The 26,048-nt window shown below is 41.7% G+C and overlaps 1 protein-coding gene across 4 annotated transcripts in view; it reads left to right on the forward strand.

Moving 5' to 3' along the window:
• ehbp1l1b (EH domain binding protein 1-like 1b) overlaps positions 1-26,048 on the forward strand; it is a 31,001-nt gene that overhangs the window by 2,819 nt on the left and 2,134 nt on the right. Inside the window, exons 2-21 of one of the 4 annotated variants that reach the window (XM_074672961.1) lie at positions 2,800-2,857; positions 3,021-3,116; positions 4,170-4,223; positions 4,590-4,768; positions 5,016-5,134; positions 5,292-5,381; positions 8,658-8,723; positions 8,839-8,979; positions 9,093-9,329; positions 9,456-9,624; positions 11,489-12,985; positions 13,858-14,316; positions 14,582-14,686; positions 23,144-23,318; positions 23,413-23,561; positions 23,750-23,798; positions 24,008-24,332; positions 25,354-25,424; positions 25,501-25,546; positions 25,656-25,708. In XM_074672961.1, the coding sequence (XP_074529062.1) occupies positions 2,800-2,857; positions 3,021-3,116; positions 4,170-4,223; positions 4,590-4,768; positions 5,016-5,134; positions 5,292-5,381; positions 8,658-8,723; positions 8,839-8,979; positions 9,093-9,329; positions 9,456-9,624; positions 11,489-12,985; positions 13,858-14,316; positions 14,582-14,686; positions 23,144-23,318; positions 23,413-23,561; positions 23,750-23,798; positions 24,008-24,332; positions 25,354-25,424; positions 25,501-25,546; positions 25,656-25,708 (4,138 nt within the window). The remainder of the gene's footprint in view (positions 1-2,799; positions 2,858-3,020; positions 3,117-4,169; positions 4,224-4,589; positions 4,769-5,015; positions 5,135-5,291; positions 5,382-8,657; positions 8,724-8,838; positions 8,980-9,092; positions 9,330-9,455; positions 9,625-11,488; positions 12,986-13,857; positions 14,317-14,581; positions 14,687-23,143; positions 23,319-23,412; positions 23,562-23,749; positions 23,799-24,007; positions 24,333-25,353; positions 25,425-25,500; positions 25,547-25,655; positions 25,709-26,048) is intronic. The other 3 variants (XM_074672962.1, XM_074672963.1, XM_074672964.1) reach the window with 3 other exon arrangements.

The raw sequence follows: 26,048 nt of genomic DNA on the forward strand, positions 1-26,048 counted from the left end.
ATATAACTATACATCAGAGGATGATGATGCACTTAAAGGGAATTTAAAGAATGAACTACTGAATCTGAAGTCTTGGCCTGCAACTTAACCGTTTAGCCCTGTTTTCAGTTGTAGCAGTTGGAGACCAAAATAAGAGCTATAAGGGTGTTCATACTGGTCAGTCATTCTCAAGGTTATAATAGTTAACTAAAATGAAACAAAAAAACGAAAACTAAAATTTAAAATACATTGCAGTTAACTCAAGCTAATAAAAACTAAAAAAGAAAACAAAAACGATAAGTAAACTAAAACTGTATCTTGTGTTCACAAAACTAACTGAAAATAACTAAAATTATAGAGAAAAATGCCCTTAGTTTTAGTTTCTGACAATATTAACAGCCTTTAGGATTTAACTTAACCCGACACATTTTCCCAACCAATTCTAGGACAGTTTTAGGCAGTTGTCAGTGCCGCACAGCACCATCATAGTGACGTATTGGGATGTGCTTGTTTACTGCAGTGACTGGCTGTGCACTGTGCTGCAACGAAACGTAGTGGAGAAATGAATCAGAGCATCTGTAATAGTTTAAATGCATGTGAGTCTGACTTTAATTGTTTTTAAGTCTGTCTCTCTCGTTAGAGTCCAAATTTCTAAAGATTTAAGCTTATATTATATTGTTTTATAGAGTTTTTGTTTATATTATTTTAACGTAATTTAGGTTAACATTATTTTTATATAATTTATGTATATATTTTTTATGTTAAGTTTATACTATTTTTTTGTGATGAAGGCAGCAGCCAACAGTTCATTATCAGCACTAACTGAGCAGTGAGCACTATGTTGGACTGGAAAATAAACAGTATTACAAAATATTTACTCTGACCTTTTTCAATCCTGCACCTGGTTAATAAGGTATGAAAAACTAAAACTAAACTGAAACTAAAATAAAACTAAGCCTTGTTGCAAAAATCAAAACTAAATAAAAACCAGAATGCTCGCTCTAAAACTAATCTGCAATGGGAAAAAAAATTCAAAACTAACTAAAACTAAACTATAATGACAAATCCAAAACTATTATAACCTTGGTCATTCTTCAGGTGAGCATATGCGAAAGCTGTGTTGCTAACTGTTGGATATGTCCTCACAACAAGGTTAGCTTAGCAGTAATAACACACCCTGTATACAGAGGCTATTGTCCTGAGTACAGCGGCTGCTGGTTTGACGCCGCCTATGACCATTTCCTTTCCTCTCTGTAGATGCAAAAACACCTCAAGAGAGACCTGAAAGTGTCTTTCCACCATGATCGAGCAGCCAGAATCAGTCAGCTATTGCAACAGATAGAAGAATGAAACAGAAAGGGACCAAAGATAAGCAGGGCTGGTGGTTTCTGCACACCAACTGTCAGAAAAGGATAAAGTGGAGTTGACAGAGACAGTAGAGTGGCACCGGCTAAATTAAAGACTTCACACAGCTTTATTTTAACAGAGGCACTCAGGAGGCGACATGTAGCCAAGCACTGGATAGAGAGTCACTTCTCTTTTGCTGACTGTATGAATGAGTTTAGTGTTTTCTACTGTCAGCTGTGAGGTCAAAGCATTGTCTGCTGAATGACACAGCAATGACCACAATGAATGTTTACTACACTGTGTTATGCTTCAAAACGTAGCCAGGGCAAAGCCACAGTTGTTTCCAAATACTTAATTGATATGTTTGAACTTCTTAAAATTATTTTCTTCTTCTCCTTCTTCTTTTCCTTACACTTCCGCTCTCTGTGCATGTTGGGTTATTTCTGATGCCACTCCTGACCCCCTAACACACATACCAAGCTAACACTAACACAGCTCTCAATGCCGTAATGAAACACCAATGCATCTTTACAAAAATCATCCTGGGCTGTTAAAGTGGATGTTCACTGATGTTTGAAAAGAAGCAGTGAATTATTTGGGGTCTACATGTGTGTGTGTGTATGTGTGCTGACTTGTGAAGGGGGTTCCTTCATCCTGTGAGGAGACACGCCTCACATTAAGGAGGTCACATGACTCCACAGCTTCCAGTTTCACTTCCTGTGCAGCAGAGAACTGAACAAATACAATGGAAACACACAAACACCGACACAACACCCCACTAACATATAAATGTAGAGAGAACAGGGACACACAACACTCATACACACACTACAGTTTACAATCTTATGCTTTGTAACATATGCTCCATTACCCTAAAAATCTAGGGAAACAAACAAACCAAAAGTTATTGTGAATAACACACTCACACTTTTGTGAGACATCTATGACCCCAAGGAAATGTTGTTCAGCAGTGCGAGTCATAAGACTTTCTGTTGGACCTTGTTTGGTTTGGATATCCCCTTTATTTGTTTGATTTAAGGAAATCTCTTTCACTCTCAGTCTACTCTGCATCAAAACAACTTCAGCTGTAAATGTTGGCTTTCTTCATGTTATCTGCAGCCACAGCTCTGGGTTCACTTGTCCTGTGTTTCTTGGACTGTCATTAAAAACAGATTAATAATTTTTACTAAGGTACAAATCCCCAGTGCTAAAAAATCCAAACATCATGTCAAATATCTGGAGTAATATGAGTCACACATTTAGGGTTACTTTTAACGAATATTTAAATGTGAAGAGAAATTACCAGAAAGGGCAAACCACTTTCAGAACATCTTGATCTTTTTCTGCATAATCAGTCAATTTCAACTCTTGCAAAATCTTTCCAGGTTCCTTTTTATGAATGAGGTAACTTTAGGTTTTCAGGAGAGAAGATGTCATGTCTGTGTTTTGATTCATGTTTGTGTGTTTCTGTAGGCAACCAGACAAGCTACGGGTGGTTTGGACCAGGAGGAACAGACGCATGTGCTCCAAGGTGAAGCCGCTGTCAGACAGAAAACAAACAGACAGAAACACACACACACACACACACACACACACACACACACACACATACACACACACACACACACACACACACACACACACACACACACACACACACACACACACTGACAGTTTTACTGTTTGTTGTGTAGCTCCACAGTTGGCAACCTGGAATCAAAAACCCCTACAGAGGCATGGTGGTGTGGCCCGTCCCAGAAAACATCGACATCTCTGTGACTCTTTTTAAGGTACCACAACCAAAACGCACACTTATAAAGTCTACTAAAAAGACTCTTTGTAAAATCCCCCCCAAAAAATAAGTAAATAAACACATAAATAATAATGATTATAAAGGGAGAAATACAAACTTCTTCTATACAACTTCTGTACAAGGCACTGAGTAGTCTTAAGCATTTTTGACATGACTTCATACAAATCTTTCAAAGGCAATTGTCACTGACAGTGATGGATTTACAAATGAAAGCAAAACCTGTAATGGATGTCTAATATTTTGAAATAAGACTGAGTGCTACATGGTCATCCAAATTACAACTTGTAGTACATCCACCATTACCATATTTATGCATTTACATTTTAATTTTCAGAATCAGATCTATAAATAACCAAGTATGTTTGCATTACAAGGAATTTGCTGTGTATATATATATATATATATATATATATATATATATATATATATATATATATATATATATATATATATATATATATATATATATATATGAATTAGGCAAACATATGTACAAGGAGAGGGAAAAATACATGAAAAGTTGCTTAACAAAGTAAAAATAAAGTATAAGCATTAGATGCCATACGCCCTGGTGTCTGACCATGGCTAATTTGTAACCTCTGCCCCTGGTTAGGCTTCAAAAGTTAAGACAACCAATCAAATATAAAAGGACAATTAAATTAAACAAAATGTAAGATCTGTTATTTTCTTAATATCAGATGTTAATGTATTCTGTTGGTTGATACCTCTCACTGAGAACAATGGCAGATCAAATGTTTGGAGCAGGGAACAGGAAGTATGTCCAGCCTTGTAACATAATGTCACATTGTTAGTAAAAGGACAGACGTTATTACTGCTATTTTTGTAAAAACGACTGAAAAATTGCAGCTGCAAATAAGAATGATCAACATATGAGTGCAATTCACATTTATGTATATGTTAAACAAAAAAAAGTGTACAGATGAGTAAACTGATGCATTTATGAACCAGTTAGATGTGTGTGTTCAGGTAATGAGCAGAGAGGATGTTGACTGTGTTTTTATGTCTTCAGGAGGTCAATGCAGACGAGTTTGAGGACAAAGAGTGGACATTTGTCATTGAGGGTGTAAGTTTCCTCTGAGTTCTTTAACCTCTGATCCTGTGAAATTCAACACATGCAATAGTACATAGTATGTGTACAGGCTAGATAAGGAAATCTGTTATGTTTTTGATACTTATTACATTTATTCCACTGCTGGTTACTTAAAAGATTATAGAAACTTAAATTATTAACATGATCTCAAAAATCATTTATGATAAAGCACTGATGTTAGTAATTTTTATTTCTGTTGATTTTTAATGGTTCATACATTTCCTGTGATATTCTGTATAAGTAGTCAGTGGTCTGAATGCCTCCTCACATCAGCTGTTGGGTCGTCGTCTGTATGCTTTTCTTATTCTGTTATTCTGTGTTGTTTTGGGGAATATAAAGGAAAACAAGGGGCATCGTAAGGTGTTGGCATCTGCAGACATCAACTTGAAAAAATTTGCCAGTCCAACACCGACTCAGACCGACCTGACTCTGAAGCTGAAGCCGCTCTCTGTCAAAGTGGTGGAGGCGTCGCTCAAGCTGTCGCTGTCCTGTGTCTTTGTTCGGGAGGGAAAGGCCACGTAAGTCATTTTGCTTTCTGCTGCTACCTACTGTTGAAGTAGTGAAGTCACCTTTTCTTGCTATGAAAAGTGTGTTTAAAGTTTAAAGTGTGATGTAAATTTAATGACTTTCATGTGCTGAAATGAATGACTCAGGAATGACATCACCACTGTCATATTAAAAGCCCAGTGTCAGTTTCTTCTGTATTTATGTGAAGTTGTGATTATTAAAAGGATTGTCTCTTGTCTTCGTGACCCTGTTCCTCAGTGATGAAGACATGCAGAGTCTGGCCAGCCTGATGAGCGTCAAACCAACAGATATCGGCAACTTAGACGACTTCAATGAGAGCGACGAAGAGGAGGACAAGAAGTCTCTCACAGCTACAAGTGGGCTAATCACATAAACACTTCGCCTTCCTCTGATCTTTGCTTTGAGATTTTTTCTTACCTCATCATACATTTCTCATCTCTCTACTCCTCCTATCACTCCTGTTGCTTCTTGTGCGCCTTGCTTTCTTTCTTTCTTCTTTTTTGGCTGCTGCAGCACTTCCCCACACTCTTGTTCGCCCAAACCGCCCTGCTCCTCCTCCCCCTGACAAGAGAAACTCCACTGGACCCATTTTTCCAGGCTCAGGTAGATCCTTTCTTCTCCTCCTGCTCTTTATTTCTTTCTGTTTGTTTTTCCTGTCTGAGAGGAGGAGGTGTGAAACAGCTGTTATTGGCAGACTCAGTTTATATAACAGTATTTCACACTCCCATGCCATTTGTTCTGCATACCACATATTTCTCATCTGGACATTAAACACTTCTGAAAATCATGTGATCACAGACTAATGCCTTTAACTTATACAGTTTGTTTGGGGCAAAACAACCATTGGATTAAGCCACGAAACACAAATGTTACTGTGTCAAGAGAGACCATCATGATAGAAAATAAACTAGAAAAGCACTCAGAGAGTACAGACCTTCACCAAGCATATTGTGATTGTCACGCAACACTTTAGTCCTACTTTAATGTTATACTCCCTTTCAGCAGACTGTCTGCTACAATTTGGTGTTACTTGTAGATTTGTACGATAATTTGTTACCTGACCGTGTCGAAAATTATGATGACCCAGTACATATTTCATATACCAGATCTTAGTATCCAGAATATTGTCAGGATCTGGATCGTACTTTTACATCTGTCAGAAATTATGGTGACCTTGTCTTGTATTGTTTTGCAAAGCAACCTGACCATTTATCAGGGAGTTATATACACATATAGTGAAAACAGCCCCATCTCACAATGATAAAGAATCCTTTAAAAAACTCCTGGATCCAGACAGTGAGCCGGATCACCTCCAAAATTTAATAGTTTCTTCCTCATCTCATTTTGAACATTTCCTTAAAATTTCATCAAGATCCATTCATTACTTTTTGAGTTATGCTGACAGAAGAAACAGACAAACTCTCCCAAAACATAACCTCCTTGTTGGAGGTAACAACATAAAAATGAAATAATAAGCTCTCAGCGTGCAGTTTGAGATGAATTTAAGTCAAAGTTGTCTGCATGTGGTGTCAACTATTCAGGATAACTAACCGTCCATAATTCCATCACATGTCCACAGCTTGTTTGTGGAGTCAAACAAGGAAGTCATGTGATCACGATCATCTCATTTACATCTCAACTCATGACCCTCTCTTTCTCCTTTCCAAAACTCTGCTTTCATCCATCCTTTCATCCATCTTTACATCCAACCTGTGGAGGTGACGGAGGCTCTGCTCTCCACTCCCGCCCTCCTCTACCTATTGCTCCTCGGCCGTCTCCACGCCGCAGCCGACACTCCTTCACCACCACCACCACAACAACCCCTGTCCAATCAGAAATCCAACCTTCCCCTGGCCCCTCCCCTCAGCCCTCACCTCGATCCAAGCATAAGAAAGCTCTTCCACCTGAGGCTCTTACTTCCACTGACTCTCCTCCTTCCTCTGATGTGGCTCCTACAAATCATCCATCCGCAAAGTCTTCTGAGTCATTTTCTCCCCAGATGTCCTCTATTTCTCTTTATCTTCCCACATCTGATTCTGTATCTACTGCTTTAGTCACACCCAGTGTTTCTACCACTTCCTCCCCTGAACCGTCTGCAGAAACAGTTATCACTTCATTAACTCCCAGTCTCTCCTCCCCTCCGTCATCATCACCTGAGAATATCATAACACCTTCCACCACATCTCCTCAACAGTCCTCTATCACTGTAACCTCTACTATGGTCCAAAAAACCATCCTTACTGCCTCCCAGCCTCCCCCATCCAAACCCACCCTCATCTCCGCGCCACCATCAACTCATCCTCCTCTCACCCGGACCATCTCTCAGCCTCCCTCTTTGCCAAAAATCTTCCAGTCAGGCCACGGAAAAGGTATCAGCAGGCTGCTGCATGCTTTCCACTCTCTGATTCCTCGTGTGTGATGGTTTGAGCTTTTTTTCCGCGTGATTTAGCTTCATGTACATGTTGGTTTTCATGGTGTGATGCTGAATTTACTAAACTATTTCTGCACAGTCTATGGTGTTGATCTGGATGTCTTGGGTAAAATGTGTGGATGTTAAAGAAAGCTGTGCCAGTTTTGTAACTGCGTTATTTCTGTTAGTGCGACTCCTGTTCCAAGTAATGAAATCCAGACTTGCTTTGAATTAGAGCAGTGTGCTCAAAAAGTCCAGGAGGCAGGGAAACATCACATGAAGGTTTATTTTGAGGCTTCAGTCAAACCATGAAGAAGGTGAATAATATCTAAAAAGTTACACCACCCTGTTTCTAATGCTGCAAATTAACCCAGGATTAAATATCAAATCTGAAACAGCAAGGCTGTGTAGGAGCCATCGTTTACTGGACATCCTGAAACCTCCTCCATCAGCATTAATCTCTATAACACACCGCAAGAAGATGAGAGTGAGTTATAAAACAAACTTTTTAGAATAGAACGGAGTCAAATAAAAAAATACTTTATTCATCCCCGAGGGGAAATTCAGGGGTCACAGCAGCAATCAAGAAAACAAAAGTAAGAAAGTGTATAGAAAGAGCAAAAAGGTCCCTAAGAAAATAGATGATGGCAGCTTGTCCATCATTGTCCAGTTCAGCCAGCCTCCACCTCCACAGGGTCCAGGACTGAGCTTCTTCATCAGTCTGTTCAGTCTCTGTCTCCTGGATCCTGTCTGCTCACAGCAGGTGCAGCTCTTCCAATGTGGTGTTGGTGTCTGATGTTAGCTCCGTTAGCCATGTCTGTGAATAGCATGATGCTACTCTGCCTTCTGGTATTCCCTCTGTTGCTGGGTTAGCACAGCTAGCTCGTCCATCTTATTGGAGATAAATCTTATGTTCCCAATAACGATGGATGGAAGGACAGGTCCATGTCGTCACTTCTTAGCTCACACCTGAGAACCAGCACATCGTCCTTACCTCCTTCTCCTCACCTGAACATCTGGTGAACATCAGGCCTTGCACCGGTTAGCACTGATATGCTACATGCTGCTCACAGCTGATTTCACATGTAAACAATGTGGCCATGGTTACATGCAGGATGTCCAAACAAACACAGGAGAAAAAGTAGTAAAAATACCACTGAAGACACAACCAGTTTGATGTTCATGACCAACAAATGAGCCATAAAATGTAATGACCCACTCTAAATATAAAGATGATGAAAAAGAGATGAAAAAATTTCAAGAAATGAACAAAGAGAGAGCTGCCACAACCTTCAGGTTTACAGTCTAAGCCTGAAGATGTAAGCTCCTCTTCAGTGCTTGGACTGCTTGGTATACAACTTTGGTTGTTAAACAAAATTAAGATAAATGCATGCAGTAAAACACACTCTTTGCCACTTGCTGATAATAATCTTCCTATTCCTCTTTTTACCTTCCTCTCTTCTTCTCAGTTCCTGTTTCACTTCAGCGGCGTCCCCCGGAGGTTCAGATTTCAGATGAACTTACTTCAGCTTCTGGTTCGTCTCTCTTGTCTCTCATGTCTCTCATGTCTCGCTTGTCTCTCTTGTCTATATCTGCTTTCTCTGATCTTTTGCCCTCTTTTCCACCGTGTCTTTTTTTCCCTCTTTAAAGGCCGTCCTCACTTGTTTAGACCTCAAATCGTCAAGTCAGTCCCCCGCCCCTCTTCTCCCTCTCCTTTTTCCACTGATGCTCCTCTTCCTCTTGCATCAGCACCGCCTCTCCCCAAATCTCACACATCCCTCCTAGAGTCAGGTAACAAAGTCCATCCATCCACCGTCTCTCAATCTATTTCAACCTCTTTCATTTCCTGATTGCAGCTTTCATTTTCCCCCTGTACTTCACTTTTCTCTCCTTCTTGTCTGCAGCTTCAGGTGCTCAGGGGACATGGCTAACATCTGGTGTTGACATCACCCCAGTTCCCCTCCTGAGTAGCCCTGACCTTGATGCTCTCTGCGATCCTGTAGCTCCAGCCCTAACTGCCTCTCTCCCACGCTCCTCCCCTCCTGGTTCCTCCTCTTCTCTTTCTCCTACAGTTTTATTTTCTTCTCCTCATGCTAAGCTCACAGCCTCTTCTACTGCCCTTCCTGCTCAAACCAGCTCAGGTACAAGAGCTGACTATCCAAAACTGTCAGGGCCAAAGAAAATCTTTCACACTGGAAGCATTTTTCAACATTACCCATCATGCACAGTAGTGAGTTTTCTTTTATTTTTTTTTTTCACTTTTTTAGGCACAAAGTTCCCCCTCATACAAGAGGACAATGAAACATCTGTAAGCCAAGATGAGAGTTCTCCTCAGAGTAACCAGACTGCAGCAAACACATCCAACCTGCTGATCAGACCGACAAAGGACTCAAAGGCAGCGGTCACAGAAAACAAAACTGAGCCAGCAAAGATCAGGTGAGGCAAGGTGAAGCTTAATGTGCTTGGTTTGGGTCTTAAGTTGTGTGTTTGGCCATGAAGTGCCATTTGGAAAGAAAATGCTTTGGAGGCTTCCTGAGGACTGGTGGGAAACCTGTATATGTTATAAAAAAAACACTCACAATCATTGAAGAAGCCCCAAAACTCAAGAGTTTTCTTCTTTAACAAACAAACCCATTCACAATTTGAGATCAACTCTGAAGTGTGTTTGCGGCGTTTCATGCTACAACCAGGACATGGTTATAATAGCCAAACATTAATACTGAACACAGGTAAGAGGAAAAAAGTCGGTCCAAACTCTGATAAATTCCTGAGTTTTCAATCACAAAACTGAGGAAGTCACCAAGAAAAAGCCCAGCCTGGTTGTGGACAAGGGTGAGAAAATCAATCAACCTGATCTCTAAAACCTTTGGTAATTTACACTTGATGGTTTTGGTTGTCTAAGGCAATGGGCCAGTATGCCAACCAGGAAACGGTCACACACTTATTCGAAATCGTAACATGTATACATACATTATTTTGCTCGATTTAGAGGTTCAGAGAGGCTGCCTGCCAAAACTGTGCTGTTTTCCTTTTCTTTCAATCTCTCTGCTAAACAAAGCTAACAGTTGGATATCTTCCCCTTTTTAAAGACAGAATTCACACCTTTTTAACTTAATTACCAAGACTCAGGTCAAAGAATAGGGACCAGTTTTAAGTCTGAGGGCTATAGTAAACTCTGCTTAGCTTAGCTAAGCTTAGCTTAGCTTAGCTTAGTTTCTTAAAACAAATGTCCTCTAGTTGATTTTAGCTATGAAGGTTAATTCTAAGAGTTAAGTTCAGAAATTGTGTCTCTGGTTGCTTCTTAACAAATGTGAGAAGAGAAGGTAGTTGATTTTTTCATCCAACACCAAGACAGAAGTTATCAAAGTTAGCCTTCACAGAGGACAGATGAAGTATAAGCTAGCTAAATCTACAATTACCCTGTTTGTCAACATAGCTGTTTGGACTTTTGAATTCATTTTGAGGTTCATCAAGCAGGAAAAACTTTGTGCTGTTTTTCTTCATGTTGTGCTTGTTGTGCTTAAAGTGACAGTGAGCTAACTAAGCCCTGAGACAAACCTGCTTTAGCTTGCTGCCTGCAAATTGTTTGTGGACAACAGACTGAGGGTTTTTGTCGCTTGCAGCCTTGTTGTTATTGTTGTTGTTTTCCAGGTGTTTGTGTTCATGCTAACAGATGCTAATAGTAGGAGAGTGTTTGGCACCTGCGTCCCACCTCATTTACCTGCTACTGCACGGCAGCTCCCTCCTGCACGCTGCGTCTTATAGAGTTTCACACATCTTCGGAGCCTGACCTCCTCAATATTTCTGTCCCCCAGTGTGGCACAGCCCCGATCAGAGCTGATTATAGCCCCGCCCCCACCATGGCCTTTCTCCTGCTGTGAGAGCTCCAACCCTCAGCAGACCTCCACTACTGTGGTGGCAGCGTTTATCACCCCTATCACTACAAATGTTGAGAAGGAAACAGATTTGAAAAAGCCATCCATTGAGACAAAGAGTGTGATAAGCGTCTTTAAAACAGAAAAGCCGCCTCTGGCACAGCCTGAGCCTGATTTTGATGACTTTATCTTTGAGTCAATGAACCAGAAACAAGAAGTGAGCTGCTTGTTTCTGGACGAGGATGACTCTAAGACGGACACTATTAAAAGGTGCCCAGCAGGGTGAGTATTGAGATTTACAGATGATTGAGCTACAAAACAATATAAAGATGAAAAATGTGGATTTCATTGTGCTGATGGTTTTTCAAACACACAAACACAAACACAAACTGGGATTTAAGGAGTATTGTTTATCTGTTCTGCAGTCTGGAACAGAAAACCAATGAGAAACCGTCACTGACAGAGCAGTTAGAAGAAGCAGCGATGAAGAAAGAGGAGGTAATGAAGGCAGAGCATGAGAAGCTGAGGGAGAAAGAAATCCTGATAAAACAGGAAGAAGAAAAGCAAAGGAAGGAAGAAGAGGCGCAAAAAAGACAGCAGGAGGAGGAGAGAAAACGCGAGGAGGAGAAAAAGAGACTGTTAGAAGACGAGAAGAAGAGATTCTTACAGGAAGAGGAGGAGGCGAAGAAGGAGAAGGAAAGGAGGAAGCAGGAGGAGGAGAGACTCCTGAAAGAGAGGAGGGAGAAACAGGAGAAGCAGAGGGAGGAGGAGGAAAAGAAAAAGCAGGAGGAGGAGGCGAAGAGGAAAAAGGAGGAGCAGAGAAAGCTCCTGGAGGCTGAAGTGGAAAAGGAAAAGCTAAAAAGGGAGGAGGAGAGGAGAGTTGAAAGAGAAAAATTCTTGAGGAAGATGAAAGAAGATGAGGAGAAAAGGGTGGAGGAGAAGAGAGTGTTTGAGGAGAGGAGGAAGAGAGGGGAGGAGGAGAAAAAGAGGCTCCTGGAAGAGGAAGAAAGAAGAAAGATGGAGGAGAAACGTCTGGTGGAGGAAAGAGAGAAGGAGCAACAGAGACTAAAAGAGGAGCTGGAGAAAAGACAGAAAGAGGAGGAGAAAAAGAAAAATGAGGCAGAGATGGAAATGAGGAGGAGGAAGGAGGAGGAGAGGAAATTAGAGGAGGAGAGGAAGAGGAAAGAGGAGGCAGAAAAAGAGAGGCAAAGGATGGAAGAGGAGGAAAGAAGGAAACAAGAGGAAGAAAAGGAGAGGAAGAGGAAAGAGGAGGCCGAAAAGGAAAGGAAGGAGAGAGAGGAGGAGGAGAAAAGAGTGAAAGAAGCAGAATTAAGAAAGAGGGAGGAGGAAATGAAAGAGAGAGCACTTAAAGTGGAGAGAGAGAAGGAGGAGAAGAGATTAAGGGAGAAAGAAAGGGAGAGACAGCTAAAGGAGGAGGAGAGGAGAAAAGAGAAACTCCTGCAGGAGCAGAAAGAAAAGGAAAGGAGGCAAAGGGAGGAACAGGAAACGGAAAGACGACAGCAAGAGGAGAAGAAGAAAAAAGAGGAGGAGAGGAGGCAGATGGAGGAGAAGGAGAGAGCAGAAAGGAAGAAGAAGGAGGAAGAAGACATGAAAAGGAGAGAAGAAGAAAAAGAGAAGAAGCTCCAGCAGGAGAGGGAAGAGACAGAGAGAAAAAAGAAGAAAGAGGAGGAGGAGAAGAGGAGGAAGGAGCTGGAGGCCAACAGGTCAGACGAGGACAAGCAGAAGATGAGAACAAACCTCTCGATGGCTCCTCAAGCGTCACTCCCTGCTCCACATCTCCCTCCTTTGGACAAAACCAGGATTACACCTCAGCCGCTGCCCTCACAGGTCCTCGGCCAATCACAGGACAGAGAGACGATGCTACGATCAGATAACAAACTGAACTCTGCCTCCAGTGAGCGGTGAGTGACAGCACTGAATCAAAAAGAAATGATTTCACTCTGGGTTTCTTTTTGATTTCATAGCTCACATCACTGTTTTCTTATTCAGCAAATAAATCAATCAATCTGTCAATCAATCAATCAATGAGTGTTTAAATTTTGATTTACTTCCTGGTGTTCTGTTAATCTGTGTTTGTTTTGTCTCTGTTAAGCGTACAGCTTGTTTCTGTTTAATCATCCAGCCTCACTGTTTAATTTTTTCTTTTGATTCTTTACCAATAAGATATTTGTTTGATGAGGATTGATAGATTGAGCTCTTTTCTAAACAACATGCTTTCACTTTGGGTTTTGATGCTTGGACTTTAGCTTCATTGCCCACCCTGTCAGCTGTTTGTGTAGTGTCCTAGCAGGTTTTCTTTTCTTTCTCATTACTGCTGAACTTTTTTTCCAGCTCCTCTCCCTTATGCTTGCCTCTTTCTCTCCCCTTATTCCAGTCTTGGACTACCAGAAGGTACTTTGTCAAACACTGTTGCCATAGAAAAGAAAGTACCTGTCACTTGTACTCCACCTGGCATCCAATCAGGCCTCACTGATCGACCCTCGGCTCAAAGCAAGCAGGTCACATTAGAGGCGCCTCCTCTACAGAGGCTTCCTGATGCAGAGGTCCCTCTATGGAAAGCCCTAGAAGGGAGAAATGGGAATGATACACCTGAAAATGTCCTTGGCACGGAGGGTTCAAAACCTCTGTGCAGGGGGTAAGAGTGGATGAGGGGATGTGTGTCTGTGTGCTGCTCTGCTTTGTCTGGGCTTTATCTGTGTTAATCTGCTTCACTAACGGTTGTTATTTAAAGTTAAATAGTCAAAATCTTTTATGTTTTTTTCCTTTCTTCCAGCTCACAAACAGAGGAGGCTGCTGACACATCAAAAGACTCAGAAACACATCACATAGTGACACCTCCTGCTCAAACCAGCGCACCACAAGCTAGAGAAGAGCACACAGAGCCTGACGGACCCCACAAGGAACCAGCAACCTGGCTTAATGTTCCCCTCAAACCAAACGAAGAGCACAAGGCTTTGGCGCTGGAGCCGCTGCAGCCCTCAAAACCAGATCAAGAACCTCAGGCAGAGCCAGTCCTGCATCTGACAGGAAAACCACAACAAGAGGGAGCGGATGAGGAGAAACCGGCTGATGGTGTGGAGAGTTTGGTCGACAACAAGGAGTCAGTGTGCGAGGCAGAAAAGCAGCTGTGGGCGACAGTGGAGGACACGCCAGCAGAGACAGGAAGAGTGGAAAGTACTTCTGGAGAGAAGGAGGAGAAGCAGGAGGAGGATGAGGGTGGAGTAACAGGGGGGTGAGTCAGTGTCGTTGACCGTGCAGCATGGCATGACACGTCATACAGACACACAAACACAGACACACCTGCACACTAAACAGACTAACACTCCACTGTGGTGCTGCAGCCTAACCAGAGCTTACTCAGTCGTGGTAACTAACATCATCATCATCACTCTTTGTTAAAACCTGTACCTGTGCTGTTAGACTTGTTGATTCTCAGGATTTCTTTGACATTAGTGTAAAATCTGTTTTTGTTTGCGTGTGTGTGTGTTTGATGGCAGTGCTGAGACATGTGCACACACAGAGGCAGATGTGTGTGTTACAGAGCAGCAGACGGAGGCGCCTGCTGGCTTCATGTCTGCAGTGGTTGGGGTTTTGTACAGAGGGTGAGTCTCTCTGCCTGCCTGCCTGACAAGAAAAGTATTTACAAAAATGAAAGGCATTGTGCAAAAAAATAGTGCATAGTCTGCTACTTAAACATTATCAAAACGTTTGTCTGAAATTGTTCTTTTGAAGTACAGCATCTGTGCTTCAAAAGGTTGAAAGTTGATTGTACAGAAATGTGCCATGAATTTATTTTTCTAGATGAACATAATTTATCACCTCTTTATAACATTCATCAGTCTTTACTTTATCCATGACCGCTATTGCAGATTGTTTGGCTTGCACAGAAACAGATTACTGTTTAATAATTGCCCTAACATTGATTTAAAACTGTGCATTTAACCACTGTATACTCTACTGGTGTGATGACACTTGGGGGTAGGAATCACCTCAGCCGTACACACATTATGGTGTATGGTGGTATGTGTAATGGTCCAGTCATTACACAAACAGGACCATTAGTCATAACGTATTGTCATAGAAATGCCCATTTAGCAGCAGAATTAGCCACATGCAAGACAGCCAAAAGCTCATTGGCTAATTAACCAATTGCACCATGAAAGTGAGGCTGATGCAGACAACATTTGTTCAGGGAACTTCCTGGAAAATTGGGCATGCGTACTCTGTTTAACAGAAAAATGTTGTCTCCTAAGTCTAAATTTGCTGTGCATCTATCGAAATACTTTTCCAAAGGATTCACTCCATCCCTAAATATACCTTCTCTTTGCATATTTCATCTTAAACAGTTATACATAAGCGTTCACCATCCCTAAAACATCCTAACAGGTGTGATAGTCTTGCCGTTAGCGCCTGCAATGGTGGGGTCCACAGCCATTAAATTTAATGCTTTGTTGGGGCGCAAACCTGGCTCATGCATACCACTAACCTGATGGTACGATTTAATACAATACAAATCTATGAGATACAATATGAAATAAAACAACAACTGGAAGATATGATATAACACAACATGATACAATCCACGAAAATACATCTCGAAACAATGTGATACCATACAATATGTCACAAAATATGATATTCAATACACTGCAAGACAATCATACAACAATACCTTAGCTTAAAGGTCCCATATTATGCTCCTTTTCTGCAGTTTAATATGGATCATTGATGTCTTCATGAAATGTTAGCAACATGTTTTGGTCCAAAAAGCCAATAAATCAAGCACATCAGCATTGTTTTCAGGCTCTCATAGCTCCTCTGTTCAGAACGCTCTGATTTAGTGGGCGCTGATACCGCCCCGCTCTTCTGCGTCACTGAGAGCGGCGCCACGAGCTCTGGGTGCACAATGTTTAGGAAACAGCGAAGCTCGATTACCGTAACATTACAGGCTAAAACAACAGGCTAACCGCAGCTAAAGTTAGCATCCTGAAGCTAACACAGAGACAGGGGTACATTGAGGAAAGTGAAGTGACTAGCACACACATGCACAGTTTTACTGAGTGTAGCTGGCACATTTCCTTGATAAATGAACTCTAGCCACTCAGTCTTGTCCTCTTCGGAGATGGAAAGCTTGTGCATGGAACTATGTGGCTGTTTACAGCCAAAAACAAAGCAGTGATGGCTCTTCAACTTTGGCATTCTGGAGAGAAATCTCTCCAGCAGCAGGAAGGGGAATGGGCGGGGAGGGGTTTCGGGGGTATCTGTTCCAGTGGACCAATTCACAAGCACTACTAAGTTCAGGTTTTGTCATTAAGTATCACATTTTGTGGGCTGGGAGGAAAGCCAAAGACCCACAAATTTCACTAAAAGACTTAATAAAGTGATTTTTGCATAATATGGGAGCTTTAAACAATGTACCTGATTATGGCCTGTAAATTAAATTGACAGCTTGTTATAGCTACTGTAAAGTTAGCGTAAAAATACAAATATTTTTTAAAAGGCACATTTAAAATTACATATGTGTTTAAGTACCTAAGAAGCATGATCAACTTGTGCATGAAAACCTGTTTAAACTGTAAGCTTAAATTTCAAAACATAACAAACTTGTCTTTATACTGGTTGGTGTGTCTGTACCTAACAGCAACAGCTGTACTCGTCAATAACTGAAGCAAAAGAGATTTTAAAGAGGTCAGTGAGTGTTCCTCCTGACATTTTCAGGCAGGGATTTCTACAGCTGTGGAGTAATTTTGTGACCAGTCGAGATTTAGGAACCAACAGCTGGTCCCGGGCTTCTTTCAAGCTCGATAAGAGTTTGGTTCATTGCCGTCTTTGATGATGCAAAGCTGGTATTACAAGAAAGATCAAAAATCATTTTTTTTTTGTCCCACCCCTAGTCTGAAAATAGGTTTTATATCAATGGTTGTGGGATATTTGCCTCTAATCGCACTGTGAGCTGTCATTAGGCGTTGATCTTGATGAGCTGTTTTTCTCAGAGCTTTCACTCGCATGACACCAGAAAGCGTTTTCTCATGTTACTTACTCATCATGCTAAATGTGGCACTAATTCCAGAGGGCTGCCCTATTTTTCTTCTAATAAGTGAGAAAATAAGAGAAGAATTATTATTCTCTGTGCACCCAACAATAAAGTTTTCTCTGTGGACTTTGGACCAGCACCAAAACAAAGTCTGAGAAAAGGGAACTACTCAATCAAGCATGCCGTCGCCCCGCTCAAATCCTGCTGAGGTCATTTTAGGGTGAGCCCTGTCTCAGAGTTTCTGTCCCTCGTGTCTGTCCCTTCAGCTATGAGACAGTGGCCTCCATCCTGCAGACAGCCGGATCAACTGCAGAGCAACCATCCCTCTTTATAAGTGAGGAAGATCAACTGAGTGTGCATGAAGGAGAGGAAGAGATGCCAGAGGAAAATCCTCTGTTTTCAGTGGACATTTCCCCGCCAACGGCCTTCTCTGACACAACAGAAACAAAGACGAGTAGCAGACCGAGTGAAGAGTCCCAGAAAGACAAGTGTGTGGAGTCAGGTGGTCTGAGTCTGGTTGAAAGTCTGAGACGGGCAGCATCAGAGCAGGAGAAGGAGAGGGAGATGGAGAGGGTGAGAATGGAGAAAGAAAGACTAGAAAAAAAGAAGAGAGAGGAAGAAGAGAGGGCAAAGAGAGAAGAGGCTGAGAGAATAGAGAAGGAGAGGGTGGAAAAAGAAAAAGAAAAAGAAAGACAGAGGTTGAAGAAAGAAAGAGAAGAGGCTGAGAGGATAGAAAAGGAGAGGAGAAAGAGAGAAGAGATAGAGAGGAAAGAGAAGGAGAGGGTGGAAAAAGAAAAAGAAAGACAGAGGTTGGAGAAAGAAAGAGAAGAGGCTGAGAGAAAAGAAAAGGAGAGGAGAAAGAGAGGAGAGGCTGAGAGGAAAGAGAAGGAGAGGGTGGAAAAAGAAAAAGAAAGACAGAGGTTGGAGAAAGAAAGAGAAGAGGCTGAGAGGATTGAAAAAGAGAGGAGAAAGAGAGAAGAGATAGAGAGGAAAGAGAAGGAGAGAGAAGATTTTGTAAGGAAAGATAAAGAGAAAAGGGAAAGAGAGGAAATGGCGAGGAAAGAGGAGAGAAAAAAGAGGGAAGACTTTGAGAGGAAAGATAGAGAAAGAAAGGAAGAGGAAAGGGAGGCTGAGAGGAAGAAGGTAGACAGAGAGGGAGAAGAGCTTGAGAGGAAGAAAATGGAGGAGAAGGAAAGGAAAGAAAGGATGCATGCTGAGGGGGAAGAGAAAAGAAAGGAGAAGGAAAATGAGGAAAGGAGAAGGAAAACTGAAAGGGAACAGGAGAGAGGGGAGGACACATACAAGGTGAGGAAAGGAAAAGAGGAAATCAAAGGAGATCACTCAGAGATAGTTTCTAAAGTCAGTGAGTGTCCTCCTCTGAGAGAAGCAGAGCTGGATGATATTGCAGATGATGAGCGACTACAGGGTGATGAAGATCAGCCTGATCTAAAAGCCGTTCAGAAAGCTGTGGAGGAGAAAGCTCTGATATCAGCTAAGAAAGACAAATCCAGACTGAAATCTGGAGCCATACCAGAATGGATGAGAGAGGAGGAGGAAGAGGAGGTGGAGTATGAGAGGGGACACGAAGACCTCGGCTCCATCTGGCTGGCTGAGCTCTACATGGAGGGTGAAGCAGGGTGAGTAAGAGGGGTGAGGTAAACAGCAGCAGGGAGAGTGATTTGGGAATACATGACTTCATCGTGAGCGTCTGCTTGGTGGTGTTTCTGGATCAGAGGACTGTACCTGTGTGTTTGTAGTTTCCTTCAGTAACACAGGATTTGACTCATATACCTGCAGGGAAATGTAAATATTTATCATCCTCATATTTAATTTACTGGCTTTAGCTTTTTCCTGCAGGTATTTACTAAAAAAGAGTTGTGTTTTGTTGGCATGCAAGTCACAAGTCTCTCCCCAAACACATCATAACAAAGTTATTTGTAGAGGAAACTGGAATTTCCTCTTTGCATCATGCACTGCCACCGTGCCTGCAGCAGCTGACACACAATGCATGGAGGCAATCAATGTACTTAAATATTCTGGTTTCAAAACATATTACTCCCATCTTCTTAAAGTCAGATGTAAACACTCAGAGGCATTTACAGATGTTTTGACTTTTAGTTTGGCTTAGTCCCCCTTCTGTGGAACAATCTAGTTTGAACCCACAGGAAGAAGACAATCCTTTAAACTTGCAGATGTAGTTCAGGAGTGAAGTTATCCATTTTGTTTGAATCAAGATCTGTGCGATTTCTTCAATCGTTTATCATTTAAGTATTAACTAATAATTTGTTTTTGGCCCCAATAAACTGCTGGTTTTCAGTGCTAATTGTTATTAATCAATTTTAGTTGCGTTCCAAATTTCATTATTAGCATATCAAATCAGTTTTTTCAGCCTGCATTGACAGTGTTGAAGCTATTCTTTGTAGTGTCTCCATTTGGGAATCAAATGCATTCAAATACATGCTTCACTGCTGCACCAGAGAGGTCTGAAACTATGACTGAGAGGTAGGAGACAGCTTCAGAGTGCTCATTCAAAACCAGTGTGGTATCATAGTAAGGATAGGGTAGAACTTTATCGTCATTGTAACAAGTACAATGAAATTGAAGTCACAGCAGCAATCAAGAAAACAAAAGTAAGAAAGTGTATAGAAAGTGCAAAAAGGTCCATAAGAAAATAGATGATGACAGCTTGTCCATCATTGTCCAGTTCAGCCAGCCTCCACCTCCACAGGGTCCAGGACTGAGCTTCTTCAGCAGTCTGTTCAGTCTCTGTCTCCTGGATCCTGTCTGCTCACAGCAGGTGAAGTTCTTCCAATGTGGCGTTGATGTCTGATGTTAGCTCTTTTAGCCATGTCTGTGAATAGCATGATGCTACTCTGCCCTCTGGTATTTCATCTGGTGCTGGGTTAGCACAGCTAGCTCGTCCATCTTATTGGAGATAGATCTTACGTTCCCAATAACAATGGATGAAAGGACAGGTCAATATCACCACTTCTTAGCTCACACCTGAGAACCAGCACGTTGTCCTCACCTCCTTCTCCTCACCTTGTGGGAAGACATCAGGCCTTACACCAGTTAGCATTGACATGCTACAGGCTGCTAACAGCTGAATCCACATGTAAACAATGTAGCCATGGTTACATGTGGATCTCCAGACAAACACAGGAGAAAAAGTAGTCAAAATATCACTGAAGACAAAACCAGTTTGGTGTCCATGACCAACAAATGAGCCATACAAAGTAATGATCCACTCCAAATACAAAGATGACGAAAAAGAGACAAAAAAGAATTACAAGAAATGGACAAAGAAGAGTGAGCTGCTGCAAAAGGCAGCCATAGCCAACAGGGCGGCGCCTAGCAAACATCACGTTGTGATAAGGAGGCAGGAAGAAGCTGTGGTGGCCGAACTACAGCATACCAAAAGGGACAAAATAGCATGAGATTAAAAAAGAAAAGGTGTTTGTTTTACATTTTAATGTCTTGAAAAGAAAACCACACTCACACATCCATTTTTCCAGCCATTATTATTTTTACTTGTGAAGCCATATCTCAAATTTCCTGAAGGTTGTCATTTTAAACTTTGTTAAATTGTCCAGGGATGAACTTAGGTTGGTCTGAGGTTTCCTTCTTTCTGCAAAACATCTCTAAAATGTCCAGATGGGGTTTTATGTCATCTAGTTTTCCCAACAACCTCCTCCCAATCTGAGCCCTACCTGGTTTGTTAGCTGCAACAAACCCAAGTGAACTTTAGGCTTTTTAAAAGCATGATGGTAAGTCAGAATGATAACTAGCTTATTAGGAAAATGTGTGTTAGAGCCTTTACTAATCTGATCTACATTCCTGTTGTGGTCCTTTCTTTGCCCCTGAAACCTGCTAAATGTCTGTTTGGAGCATGTGTCAGTGAATTATTTGTTTGGTCACTGGATATCGCGGTTCAGTCGAAGCTATGGCATGTTCGAAGTTGATGTTTTGCCTTGGTTGCATATTTTTACGCCTCTACAGCATGTCCACTTTGTTTTGTTCTCACTCGTCAGACCTCTGTGCTGCCAAAGTTTAAAAGTCTGGGAAAAAATCTTGTAAAAACAATGAAATTATCAATCTCATTTAGGGGAAATGCTTGGGGAAAGCTTGTCTTCTTGAGATGAAGATAGAGCTCTGGCTGTGTGAGATGATTGGTGGTGTTATTAGCTGTGGTTAACCGTGCATGACAAGGACAGCCGTCTCTGAAATCCCCTTTTCTGTCTTCAGCCCGAGCCAACCGTCATTGGCTGTGACCAGCGATCCCTCCTTGCTCCCTTTCAGCAGACAGAGCTCTGCTGCCAGTCGGCCAAATAAACCAGAACTCTATTTGCCCAGTCTGATTGACCACCGCCAACATGAACCATCTTCAGTGTCCAAGCAAGTGGACAAAATCAATCAGACATCTACTTCTGAATCTGGAAGAGCTGAAACACAGACACTGAAAGGACAAAGAGATGATGCTTTCACAAAAAGCGACCACAACATAAAGATAGAGAGAGATGTGGAGGGAGGGCTTGTTCAGTCATTGAACACAGGCTGTTTGCAGTATGATACCAAACAAACCAAGACTGACCACGCTGTAGACACCAGTTCAAAACCCAGTGACACAATGATGGTCGAAATGGCTACAGCCTCACAGAAAAGTCTTGAAACTATGAGTGATGAAGCTGTTAGTCTGCTGCACACAGACACACAGACACACACTCTGGACGTCACCCATCTCACTAAAGACCAACAGCTTCGAGAGGAAGAGAGGTTCCTATTGGCCAAAATTCGCCAGATGACTCATGATAGGCCCCATGCCTCTGACCATCACAGTATGAAGCTCCTCATCCCAGACCCCCGTGACATGCACTGTGAAGCTGCAGGGCTTTTTGATCATAGTGAGCCCAGAATTTTCCACAGCCTTGACACGATAGAGGAAATATCACTGAGTGAGGAAGAAGAGCTGGATGATGAGCTGCCACAAATTCAAGGAGAGGAAAAGGATGTGTAAGTCAGCCTGGGCTTTTAACCTGTGCTGCTCTGTGTCATCGCGCCTCTGAAGCCTCGTATATGTGAAGTGCTGAGCTGTAGACCTGAGACTTGGGACTTAGACTTTGGTTAGAAAAAAGAATTCTTGAATGAAAGATATTCTAATCTATAAACTGGAAAATATGTTATAGTTTAGCATTCTTCTTTGAGACCTGACACTGAGTATGTGTATCTAAAAAACTCAGTTACACTTGTGTACAGTACCAAGACATTGCAACCATGCTAGCAGCTATAAAGGCTTAAGCTACTTGCAACAGGTGCAATATTTATTTAAACTAAATGCTAACGCAAACGCATTATTCTAAATCACAATGCTAGCATTAGATGTACACTGCATATTCATGTTTTGTCAGTTAGAAAGCTGCCATTGGCTAATTAGCGCAAATAATAAACTACTGGCTGATACGTTAAACTTTAATCTCCACAAATTTGTTCAAAGTGTTTTTACCTTATGATGCTACTCTGACAAAAAGTTGAAGGATCATCAAAGTCAAAAGTTCTTCATCCTCTTCCTTCCTCAGGCCCTTATCCTGACCTTTGCCCTTGTTTGTATAATTTCATATCTGCGACAGTTTTCTCCCACTCTGACTGCCAGAAAGAAAAAGACTCAATGAGATATCCCATCCTCTTACAAAAAAAAACTTTAAATCAGGCTTGTTGGAGGAAAATATTTCTTGTATGACAAGCTGGTGAATGATGTCCTAGCATAATTATTGCAGGATGTTGTTGAATCACACTGGTTTGTCCATCCATGCTTTATATTTCCTTTGCCCATCAATTTCTAGTGTTACCTTATGCATTGTTAGCATGAAGCAGCTTGCGTGTCTCTTGCTTTCTGCAAAACACTGGCAATGCTAATGCTGCTAATGCTGCTGATGCTGCTGATCCTGCTTGGATTATGGCGTTTTTCTCCAGTTGAATAAATATTGTCCTTCTGTTAACCAACAATTGTTTTTGTCCCGTCCCTAATCAGGATACAAAGCCAACCAGCTGACTGGTCAGGTGGAAAAAAATCACCATCACAGCTCGATGACATGAAGTCATCTCGTCTTCCTACATTACATGAAGAAGAAACCCCCAACGTTAGGTCGTCTGACCTTTTTCCTCTGGTCAGAGAGGAGGCTGACGGGAAGGACGATGTAGCTGAGGTAAATATACATAACGCCACTGTGCACAAATACTCCCTGCTTTGAGAAAAGCGACACAAACTGTTATATCTGATCTGGATTCCTGTTTCTCCAGGGTCTTGTGAACTCCAGCCAGTCGTTGCTCCAGTGGTGTCAGGATATCACGAAGGGTTACCAAGGGGTAAAGGTCACGAACTTCAGCACGTCCTGGAGGAATGGTCTGGCCTTCTGTGCCATTCTGCATCACTTCCATCCTGATAAAATGTATGACAAACAACCCTCTGTTTGATAGCTCGTAAATGAAATCAACATCTAATTCAACATGTTAATAACATCTTAATAACATTTTTAAATGTGTACAAAAGTATACATTCACTCATATCCAGTGAACTATGGCCACTGATCTTGAGATGAGTCAGATTATCTCATTTTATTCTTCATTTTCCAATCAGAGATTTTGACAAGTTGGAGTCTCATGACATCAAGCTCAACAACAAGAAGGTGAGGACTCAGCTCATATTTATCCCTTTTAAATTCAGCTCTTTGGTTTTATCAGAAAGAAAGCTGTTAACTTCTTTTTACAAAATCAAGACTTTAAAAGAATGATAAATACAAGAACATGACTCTCCTGAGTTGTCCAACATCACTTTGATTGATCTCATTTCACTAACTGTGTTTCTTTGCTGATGACGTCTTTCTTTACTTGTAAGGCTTTTGACGGTTTCGAGTCGCTGGGCATCTCTCGTTTGTTGGAGCCGTCAGACATGGTTCTCCTATCAATCCCTGATCGACTCATAGTCATGACATACCTCAGTCAGATCCGTTCACACTTCACCAACCAGGAGCTGAGTGTGCTGCAGATTGAGCAAAACAGCAGCCAGTCCAGCTATGGTCTTGCTCTCTCTGGTCCGGGTCCCACTAATGTGGACGCGGCCGCTTTCTGCATGGCCAGGCTGAATGAAGGGGTGAGCCTGGAGGAGGGAGGTAGCAGCACGCTGGTTGTCCCACCGCCCAGGACGAAACGACCATTGAAAGGTAACAACTGCTTTTTATCCCATAAATGTACCTTGAATGTGTAACTACAACAGTAAGAGTGCAGTACATTGCTGACATCATGACTGTCCAACTAACTTTCTCAAGTGCAACTTGATTCAATGATTTTCCCACTTTTGACATGTCTATAAAGGGAATCCAAATCAATTTTCTGATTTAATTTTTGTTTTACAAACATTTTTTTCATTTGCTTAATTTGAAGAGGACAGGGCAGTTGGCAGAGCAGGAAATCAGGAGAGTAAGTGGGGATATGACATGCAGGACAGAGGCCTCAGGATGGAAGTGGACCCAGGCCTCCTGCTGTATCATCATGTGACTTAACCACTAGGCCAAACTTGTGTCCCAAATAACATTTTTACAGAGGAGTTAAGATAACTGGTAGTGTTATAGGAGTCACAAGCATGGGAGAACACCAGAGGACAGCAGACATGACCTTTTGCATCAGACTGAAAAAAATGAATGAGCTCATCCTTGAGTCTGAGATTTGAGCCAAATATGGAAAAATTCTTTCTGTCTGTTTCAGAGATAATGTCCTGAGAGGACAGAAATAACATGATAATTAGTTTACTCCTCTAAACATCTAACCCCTGAACTTTGGCCAAGTCATCCTTGAGTCTAAATAGCGTTTTGAGGAGTTCCCTCAGGGCATTTCTGTGATCCTGAGCTCGTGAGAATGAGGCGGGATGGAAAACCAGACACAAGACTGAGCTGCAGCCTCACATGGGCCAATCAATGACACAGACCGAAAAGAATTATGTCAGAAACTGGAAAGAGGAAACAGTCCTGGGTCTCTGGGGCACTTAGGAATGTGGAGTGTAACAGTTTGAACTAAAGAAGAGGACAAAAAAATCATTGAATCAAGTTTACTGCACCAAGGTTCCCAAAGATACCGAACGCCTGGGGCTAAATTTGTTGGGAATGCATCCAAACTTAGTACAGCTTTACATTTCTATTAAACAGCACTAACATGATGAGATCTGATGTTTTTCTCTCCTGTCTTCAGTGGATGAGTCGTTAACCCCGGTACCTCCTCCAAGATCCATCAACAAAGCCACAAAACCAGGGGTTGCTCAGGTAAGGATATATTTGCCTCTTTTTAACCATTTCTGACTGGATTTATTTTCTATAATGTTACATTTTTCCTTTTCAGGATGAAGACGCAACTGACTCTCCTGCAGATATCACAAACAGCACAGGTGAGTACCTGAAGCCTGACTTTTTCTGTGACAAATATCTTAAAAATCTGTTAACATTTGGTCCTGTCCTGTGTTTGTCTTGTTCACTGTGATTTTTGTTTCTTTGTAGAGTCTCAGAGCACAGCAGACACACAGCCTCCCAAACAAGAAGACGAACCCACGGTCAGTGTTTGTGCTCCTCACTTCACTTCTTCTCCTGCATTTCTTTTATTTTAGGCTGAATCCCACCCTCAAATCAAATCAACAAAGCATTTGTGACATGAATAAATGCTGTGAGAAGTATCCAATCATGCTTGTTTATGTATGAAAAATTTATTTCTTGTCCAAGAGCACGCTTTCACAGCTTTTATTTCCATCTTTTGATCACACTCTAACACTTTGACCCTGCCTTCTTTCCTGTTCCCTCTTTCCCTCTGATTTCCTCCCTCCCTTTCCTTCTTCGTGGTTACCTGTCACATGGATGCTCATGTGGCGTTGTGTGTGTATGGCTGTATATTTGTCT

The sequence above is a fragment of the Halichoeres trimaculatus genome, unplaced genomic scaffold, assembly GCF_033239565.1.
Source record: "Halichoeres trimaculatus isolate MK-OKI-2021-1 unplaced genomic scaffold, fHalTri1.1 fHalTri1_scaffold_6, whole genome shotgun sequence".
In the NCBI taxonomy this organism is placed as follows: Eukaryota; Metazoa; Chordata; class Actinopteri; order Labriformes; family Labridae; genus Halichoeres; species Halichoeres trimaculatus.